The sequence below is a fragment of the Geospiza fortis genome, unplaced genomic scaffold, assembly GCF_000277835.1.
Source record: "Geospiza fortis unplaced genomic scaffold, GeoFor_1.0 scaffold538, whole genome shotgun sequence".
Lineage (NCBI taxonomy): Eukaryota > Metazoa > Chordata > Aves > Passeriformes > Thraupidae > Geospiza > Geospiza fortis.
Window position 1 is genome coordinate 173,208 of NW_005054368.1, and position 9,541 is coordinate 182,748.

The following is a 9,541-nucleotide window of genomic DNA, read 5'->3' on the forward strand; positions in this document are numbered from 1 at the left end:
CTGCACCCGGGGGGATGCTGCAGCCGGGGGGATGCTGCAGCCGGGATGCGGGAGCCTGACGGGTGTGAGAGCCCAGGGGGATGTGCCAGCCCTGCTTCCCAGCACACCTGACTCCCGGGGCTGAATGATCCACTGAAGCACCGGCTGGTAGAAGCCAGGTTCAGGTGGTGGGCTCTGGGGAAGGCTGGACTGAGTTACACTTGAGCACAGTGAGAAACTGACCAGAGTTAATTAATCAGATGTAAATGCTTAGAGCAATGGATGCACTGGGCCTTCTTTGCCATCATCTGGAACTTGCCTATAGACTTATTTCAAATTAAACAATAAGAATTTGCATCTGTAAGCAAACAGTTGTTAAATTTGCACAAATAATCAATTCGTTCCATCCCAAGGATTTCCAATCAATATTGCATTCCAGCAGAGAAATAATGTAATAAGCCATTATTAGAATAATGTTGTGTTCGTTTGTTGATGCTTGCAACTGACTTCAAATCTTTATTTTAATTAATTCATAGATTAGTTAAATAAAAGTTTAAGTTAATAAATAGAAGTTAATTCGTTTTCATTCCGTTCTTTTTATTAAAATAGTTTTATTGTACGCCTAGTACAGATAAAATTGTCAAGTTTGACCAGAAATGGATGTAGCTTTTATTTCTCCACACTGGGGATGCAGGCCTGCTTTTATTTTTGAAAGCAATTTACAAATAACAATAGGAGTTTTTGTAAGATGCTGTGGAAACTAGTTGTTTTGGAAGCTCCTCTCTGCATGGTTCTGATTAAAGTTATTTTGCATATATGCTAATTTAGCTATTTTCAACTTGGATGTATTTACACTTAGCATATGTCTTGTAGTGAGTGATTAAAATTAAGGATTTCGGCTTTTCTGACTTGAGAGAAGTGAGCCGCTCCTGGGTAAGCGGTGTTCTGTAAAACAAGTCTTCTTTACACAGCTCTGGAGAATGACAGTCAATGCATGGTTTGCATTTTCTTGTCTAATTATAATTAGCTATATATTTGCAGCAATAGCAAATTAAACATCATTAACAGTCCTTGGTGAAATAATGCAGAAAGTACATTGAAAATAATTTTGTTGTGCGTCATTACATGGAGAGTGGGTAGAAGTGGATTAAGCGTTTGTAACAAACCTCTATGTTTACAAAAGCTCAGAACTTAATTTTGATGCTGCTGTAGATTGAGCAGAAGATTTTGTTTCGTGACCCAGAAGAAATTTGAAATTTCCATTTATTTACCCTTTTTACTCTCCCATATTGCTGCCACATAAGAGAGCTGAAGAGAAAATTTGTGGGTGCATGAATGTAAATAGTCTGAGGAAAGAAACAGGCCCAGGAAGGATGTTGGTTTACCTTCAGTCACTCAAAAACAACCAACCATAAATTTGGTTTGTAAAGCTGAGGTCGTCTGAACTAAACCAAGTCTTTTTCAATGTACCTGCTATGGCAGGTGCAATTTTTCTTGTTGTTGTTTGTTTTTTTGAAGTTTATTTTCTTAATTTGGGACACTTTGAACATGGTCTTTTTCCGCAGGCAGTTTTTGAGGATGAGCAGAAAAAGGATGAAGGGTGCTCTTGTTGGCCATCTAACAGTTGGTCCTGCACCACTCCCCAGTGCCCTTGAGTGGCCTGAATGGAGAACTGAGGAGCCCGTGAAATGTATTGATCTTCCTCAGCAATGTAAATAACTGGAGAGGTGCTCAGGTACTAGGTATGGGCATCAACACAAAACCAGAAGACAGACTAAACGAAGCAATAGATAATAACCTAGAAGCCCAGGGGAGAATTCTATCTTACCAAAGAGCCAGGCTGGATAGCCTAACAGGATTTCTGTCCCTGGCAATTAGGACTAATCCTGCTTGTAGCTGGGAAGAAGTTGTCACAGGCAGAAGTTGTTGTCTCTCCCTTTCTGAATGAACATTACAAGAAGTGAACACTTGCTTAAAGACAAGGCCTGCTTCATCCTTCAGCCAGGAAATTTAGTCATGACAGTGCTGGGTGAAATGATATTTTTGGCACTGCCCAAAGAGCACAGAATTTGCATCTCTGGGCTATCCTGTGGCTCACAGCTATACAAAAGTTCTGCTGTGGGGAGGGCACAGGCTTAAATCAGCCCACAAAATGTGTAAGGTACACTCTAGGTGCATCCTATGTATTGTTGTAGTAATCAAATACGCCTTAATTTATCTTCCATTTCTGACTACGTGGTCATTATTACCCTGAAAATTGGAATAACACCACTATTTGATCCCCCAAGACTGTTACCATGCCAAGAAATTCCTTGTGAATATACATTTTGATTGACCTAATTCTTAGTCAATAGCAAAATGGCAGCTACAGTTTTATACAAAATTAAAATGCTTTATTCTTCCTCCTTTTTGGAAGACTTTATGCATGCTTGTAGTCTGACTGTTTTCTGGGTAATGTGTAGGTGTTCCATACTGATGAGAAAAGTTCATGCTTGTTTTAGGTCACTTTTTCCCCCTATGTACTCTTTAATATAAATGATGTAAGTTACTGTGTCAAAATATTAAATAGTTGTAACCTGTACAGGAAGGGAGTTTTATTTTAACCTTTGAAAACTGTATTTACATGTTTTAGTATATATGAATAATGCATAAAGTTAGGCACTAAGGTTATTTTCAAAGTCAGCCATTTCAGGATCAAGCTGTAGAAAACAATAAAAGAGTGGTTTCTTTCCTCTTGCTCTCCCCCTTTCTTTAAATTCCCCAGGATTCAGGCAATAGCACTGAAGTCGAATGCAATTAGGATTTCTCACTAAACTTCAAAGCTTAATTTAGTCTCTGCTGGAATAAAGAAAGGCATAAAACAGGCACAGTGGAATCCATTTAAATGAGTGACTGTGGAAAAAAGAGTGTTTCTAAGAAAACAAGTGTTCTGCACATTCTTTTAACAGAAATCCTCCACCAGAGCGCAGTGGCTTAGGTGCAGCTGTGCCCGGTTCCCTGGGGTGGTGGGTGCTGTCCCCGCTCTGCCCTCCCTGCTGCAGGGTGAGGTCCCCGTGCCCCCCCAGGGCAGTGCAGAGGCTCCTCAGGTCTCCTTTCAGTGAGTGTTTCCATTCACTTACAGTGTCTAAGTGACCCCTGCCTCCAGGCAGGGACTGACCTCCTGGTCCCTGCGTGGGGGCTGTGGGACCAGCTGCCCATGCAACCACACGCGTGTGTGTTTGACAATTTTCCAGAACATCATTGTAATAGGGTAAGTCAGCATGGAAGATTTGGTTTATTTTCCAGCATATTTGATGCTTCATGAAAGATGAAGTTGTACTGCAGACTGCTGCTTTATAACCTCACTCGTGAAAGAAATGTTCTTGTCATTAGCAAGGTGTTGCCTTTAAATCACTTCCCTCTCTGTGTTTTTCATTCACTGTGACTTGAATTTTTTTTCCTATGGAATGAGCTGTATAGTTTCGCTATGGTGGTACTAAGTGCTTTATTTCAGAAGTATTATAGGTTAATGCAGCTTCTGACATATCTAAAAATTCAAGGGCTGTGATCGTCTGTTTTGCCTCCGGGATAAGCACTCATAATCCAGTCACTGTGTGACTGCAGCAACTGCTCCAGATAATGCAGTTTGCTTCCAACCCACCCCACCGGTGCAGAACAGACCTGGAAAGGTCTCTCCACTGTGGTTCATAGGACAAAATTATTTCTGTTATCAGTACTTTTAAGAGCTTGTGATTCCATAGCCTCTCCTCCCCGCACGCCTTGGAGCCCTCCATTGGGCACGCTGAAAGGCAACAGCAGCAAAAGCCATGTGGGCAGCTGGATGCTGTTCCCTGCACTGGGGCAGCACCTGAAGGAGCTGTAGCCAAGGCTTTGGTGAGCCCTGAACTGCAGAAAAATCCCACTTGGTGTCTCCAGGGTGGGCAGGAGGCAAGTTGGTACCTGCAGACCACCCTCCTGTAGGCCAGGGTGTGACAAGCAGGCTCCAAGAGCAGGGGCAGGACACACCTCTGCAGTAAGAAGGCAGGGAGAGACTGTATTGATGAGATCACATTTCCTCAATCGGAGTTGATTTCATTTAAAAACCTTTGGGCCTTTCACATCATCTTTTCTATTGCAAAAATCATTTAATAATGGACTTCAATCGTATTCCTCTTCATTTGAGGGATTGCTTGACAATGATTCATGTGATTTAAAGAAGCCATTCTCCTCTTTGCTGCTCTTTCAGGTAGCTTGGTCAAAACCATGCAGCCATTAGTGGTGATCATGCCCCATGTCTAGAAATGATACACTTCCTGATAAGATTTTAGCATTTTCTGTGAATTGCTCTGTTTGTATGCATGATGGTGTAACCTGAGGGGCCTTCAGACTGAAGAACCAGGGTGTGTGGATAGCAAGTGGAGTCCTGTGATGGGAAAAGCTCCCAGTCTGGGAACCAGCAACTGAAGAGAAACAGGTGCTGTGTAGATGGAGCTGAGAGATGGATGTGTTTGCTGGCCTGAGTGTGCAGGAGGCTAAAAAATGTAACTTCATGGTTCAAAGGGGAAGAGCTGATTTACAGTCCATTGCATACATATTTTGTACAAAGTGTATAAAAATAAAGAGGTAGCCCCTGTACCTCAGCTATTAAGTAATGATTGGCTACAAATTCTTTTTTTGTTAAATGAGCTGATTTTTGGCATTAAAGAGCTAATGCATGTTCACAATTTTTTCCAGCTCTAATTTTAGCCACTTAGAGTCTTCATTACAGGACATGTGTGCAATTAAATTGCCTTCTTGAGAGTTTACAGCCAGTCCTTGCTCACTATTTGCAGATTTGAAATGATCAAAATATTTTTAAAATGATCCTGTAATGCTAGACAGGACTGGAAAGGCAATGTAATAAAATGTCATTCTCCTAATCTTCATGTTTTGTGGTGGGCCCAAATCCATGGTTTGTGGTCTCAAGCATGAAATTCAGTGAAGCTAAGAGCAGTTTCTTTCTGTGAAGTATCTGTGCTCCTTCCATAGGCTGCGCTCAGACTTTGTGGGATGTGACCCACATCCATCAACAGCAACTACTGCCCAAATGAAACTTGGAAGACCTTTAATGCATAATTTCCAAAAGAATCAGTTCTTTACTAAGTCAGAGTGGAGATGGTGATAGTCCTGTTCTGTAGCATCCTTATTTATCTGCTTTATGGGAATGTTCCTGTACCTGGGTGTTTCTGTACTGTCTGTGGTGTTTGGTACTGGCACAATATTATTTGGGTTTTTTCCCTTGGAGTGCAGGTGTGTGTGAGCTGTGTTCCTGCGTGGGGGCTGCGTGGTGTTCCAGGGAGGGCTGTGCCACCCTGCGCAGGCACCTCAGGGTCTCACCACTCGTCTTTATCTGGGCTTACAGCACCCAAACTGAGTGGGGTTTTTTGAGCTGTATCCTTTGCATAAACAAAAAGAATTCCTGTTTTCCCTGTGAACCAGCTCGGTCCACCACAATCCCTCACACCTTTGTGGCCCATGAGACCCTTACTGCCAAGGAAGGCACTGAGCATTAGGGATGGGGGTGTGGCAGCCCCACAACAAGCCCCATACCAGGCAGGTGGCACAGAGATGAGCCACGTGTGGGGTGTAAACAGGGAGAGGCTTGGGTTGAAGGGTACTCCATGTCCTGTAGTGTTTTTAAAGCACCAATGATACACAGGCAGAGGAAGATCAGCTCCCTTTATATAAACTTGTTTTATTAAAATTAGTATTTTCACTCAAATTTTTAAGAAATCCTTTCCTTCACATGAACAGAAGCATCTTGCAGCAGGGCAGCTCCTTTGGCCACAAGGATTAACCACCTCCAAGTTGTCCAGTGGCCCAGGATCATGGGGCCGGCTGCCCTGCCAGCCCTGGGTGCCCCTGTTCTCTCCCCTCTGCACATGGGAGGGTTCTCTCCCCACGGGTCCTGCAGGGTCAAACACACCCAAGGTGACTGCAGGAGTTAAAAATCAAACCTGTATGGCTGCTGGAGGGGGCTCCAGAGCGCAGCTCTAAGTAGCTGTGGTTTTCCAGGTTGGACTGCCTTGGAGTTCCTCCAGGGATTTCAGGGATGAGGTAGGAGATGTGATCCTACCCCTGCTGGGGCCAGAAGGACTGGGCTTCACCCCCTTTGCCCCTATTCTCCAGGTCTTCCCAGCTGACCATTTCTAGAACCAAGAGCACTGACAGTGGTGACATTTGGCCCTGGTGTCCCCCCAGACCCACCGTGACTCTCCAGTTGAAGAGATGGAGCTGCAGAAATCTGTGTCAAGCCCCTAGCACAGGTGGCGCTCCCTACTCTGCCACCCCTCTGGGGTCTCCTTCATGCCCCTGGAGCCAGGTTTGGGGCTCTTTGGGGCTGACAAAACCCAGGCATTCCCAACTGCTGCACAGCTTAGCAGCCTCCACCAGTATCTTTGCCATAACTGCTGAAGAGGTCTGGTCTTCCTTTTTTTTTTTTTTTTCTTTTCTTCTTATTTGTCTGTGGGTTTTTTGGTTTTGGTTTGTTTTTTTTTTTTTTTTTCTGTTTTTTTAAGAAAAAAAAACCCTTCATTTTTAATCACAGCAGCATGATACCAGCCTATCATCTTGGCACATACTCCCTGGGCAGCCCGGAGAAGTTTCTTCCCTTTAGGGCTTCATCCACTGTCAGGATGTATCTGTTGATAAGATCTTTCATTTCCTGGGTGAATGGCTCAAAATTCTTCTGCTTAGCACCAGACCGCTTGAAATTCCCGTCCCTGTTGTTCTCCACACAGAGCAGCCGGTCCTCTGTCACTGTCACATTCAGAAACTCCACCATCTCCTTCAGCTTGGGGATGAGGCTCTGCTTCAGCTCCTCATAATGGACAATGAGCAGGCGCTTCCCATATTTCAGCCACTCCAGGACATGGGAGGCCCACCAGGAGGCATAGCTGTTCACGAAATCTGGCCACTCTGGATCACCGGGAAACCAGGAAAATGAGACAGTTAGCCATGCTGCATGTCAGCAATTTTCCTCTGCTTTAGACATTAATGATACCTTGATCTCTATTTGCTCTTTTTGATAATTTAATTTCCTAAAGTCAAGACAGTCCTAGTGAAAGCTTTTGGGCTGGACAAAGAGCATTTGCGGCTGAAATGTAACAATTTGCAGTTTGCAGTATGGGAAAGCCATTCCCAGCGAAGGGTTTTTTTTTCCTGGGGGCTATTTTGTCAGTTTTTGATGAATAGGTCTTGAGTTGTGACTGATGAAAGGTGATACATCAGCTTGGGAAAGAAATGTGCTGTGACACAGGACACTTTTCCCCCCAGCCCTCTGCCAAGCCACAGCTGTAATGGCTAAAATATGTACAAGGAGAAATGGAAGCCAAGTGGCTTTTCTGCTGCAGAGTCTGAATGCAGCAGTGTATCCAGTGGGGAAATTGCAGTCACCAGCCAGTAGCCAGTCAAACACGTGAAGTGTGGCAGGCAGGTTCTGAAGCCTTTTCATGTGTTCAGGGGACACTGAATTTCAGGTCCACTTATTGCTATTGTCCTTATTTTTCTGCAGTGCAGTAGCACCTGTGCAGTGCTGTAAAATATCCATCATGAAATGTCATGCTCAATTGGATCCTCCAGATTTAAGTTAGATTTCTCATGGTTATTACATGCTGTAGGGGCAAATTTTCTTCACCTCAGCCTGGCAAATGGGCTGTGCACAGGAGCCTTGTACATGGACATGTTTTCTATGCCCAACAGTGCAGTGATGCTCCAGTGTGCCTGTGGTAATGGTGCTGCACTCCCTTCCCCTCTGGAGGTGGACATACAGCAAGACCACAACTGCTCCCACTGTGCAGGTGCCAGAGGTTTTGGGAATTGATCTCAGCTGTAGCAGGACTCAAATCCCACTGAACTTGTTAGCATCACTCACTCAGGTGTTAGTGTGTCCCCCCTCCCCAGCACACGGAGGAGATGGGTTTCAAACCAGCTTGTGCTGGGGTAATGCTCACCTTTGCTCTTCCAGTTGCGGTCAGTGGCATAGCCCAGATGCCCGGCATATTTTCTGTTGAACTCTGCCATCAGTGATTTGTACGGGTTCCTTATCAACAGGATCGCCGAGTCGAACATTTCAATCTCTGTCTTGCCACTTTCATGTGTTTTCACACAGATGGTCCTTCTACTTCTCCAGTGGTCTTTTTCTCCTTTAAAACCTGTTTTACAAGACAGGATTGTTGGCTGTTTTGCCTGATTATATGTCTGTGCCTTTTCCAGCTAAATCATTCCCTACAGTGGTGTAACAGTACCTGTCAGCTAAACGATGGCTGGAGCCCCAGCTACCACTCTGGACACGTGCTGGCAGCCAGGCTATCCCTCTGCTGGGGGAGGCATCCTCAGCCTCACACTGCAATGAGGCTGCTTTTCACAGGGCCAGTGCTTGATGCTTGCTGAACCTCTGCCACCTCAGGATACTGTTCTCCCAGAGTAATTAGTAATCTTTGAAAATTTAACCTACATGTTTGCTGAACGGTCTAACCCACAGCGTTTAGGTAACTGGTCATTTGGACCAGCCTGTCAGGTGGGAGCAGCACATGTGTGTGCACGGGGCAGCAGTGCAGGCAGTGTGCCCATTTGCAAATGGAGAGCCTGGCTGTTGTCTGTGAGGGCAGCTGCCTGTCAGAGCAGCGTGCTGCTGGAGCTGTCCCTGCTGCCATCTGCACTGCAGGAGGCTGCTCGGGCCAGGCGTGTTTAAATTGTACCAAACATGCTGACAGCAACAGCCGTTGCTGGCTCAAGCAGAAGGATGACAGGGCAATAAGTAAAGCTCTGTGCTTTGGAAGGGCTGCCTGTGTCCCATCTCTTGGGCCCCGATACCTTTGTTGTAGAGGGCTCCATCAAAGTAATAACTTCCTGTGTAGTATCCTGTGGCGTGCTCTATCAGATGGCGTGCCCATGTATTCCCAGCCCCAGGAAAGCTTGACAAAGCAACAAACACTTTGGATTTGGTGGTTAAGAATTTCCTGTCTGTGCAGCGGGTGTCTGCGAGGAGAGAACATACTTCATTGTTAGTATTGTGGCTTTTTAATAATTCCACATACAGCTCTTGATTACAGTTTATTGCTTCCTTCTTCTCTCTCTTAGTAGTATAGCGTATCAATGTGTTCTGGTTGTGAGTCAGCTACTTCCTAAAATTAATTCAGCTGTATGAGGCCAAAGAGATTATCCTCAAAGAGGTTTTGGCTGGCTTTGTGTAAGGCAATGCTTTTTTGATAAAGCTGCAACAAACCATTGTACTTCTCAGCAAGTTGTCTTAAAAGGTGTTGCATAATGAGAGAATGGAAAGATGCATCTTCATGAGCATAATTGCAAGAGGGGAATTTAGAGAAAGACTGTTTCCTAAATTGCTGCCCGTGTGGTTATACCCACTACTGTGGCTCCGACTGCTGTAAACGAGGTCACTTTTACCCGCTGCAGAAGGGGCACAGGGGCTGTTTCCAGCAGCGGTGGCCCTGGCACAGCGAGGCTGCAGCTTGTACCTTGCACAGGTGTCTGATAGACCAGGCAGTAGTCTCCCCCAGCAGCGCTGCTGGAGCTGTGGCTCCCG

At 45.1% G+C, this 9,541-nt stretch overlaps 1 protein-coding gene across 1 annotated transcript in view; it reads right to left on the reverse strand.

Moving 5' to 3' along the window:
- Positions 1-5,672: 5,672 nt before the first annotated feature.
- Positions 5,673-9,541, reverse strand: part of WSCD1 (WSC domain containing 1) — a 19,730-nt gene continuing 15,861 nt past the window's right edge. The window contains 4 exon segments of the mRNA XM_031059763.1: positions 5,673-6,915; positions 7,950-8,150; positions 8,812-8,976; positions 9,474-9,535. Coding sequence (XP_030915623.1) covers positions 6,563-6,915; positions 7,950-8,150; positions 8,812-8,976; positions 9,474-9,535 — 781 coding nt within the window. The 3' untranslated portion in view covers positions 5,673-6,562.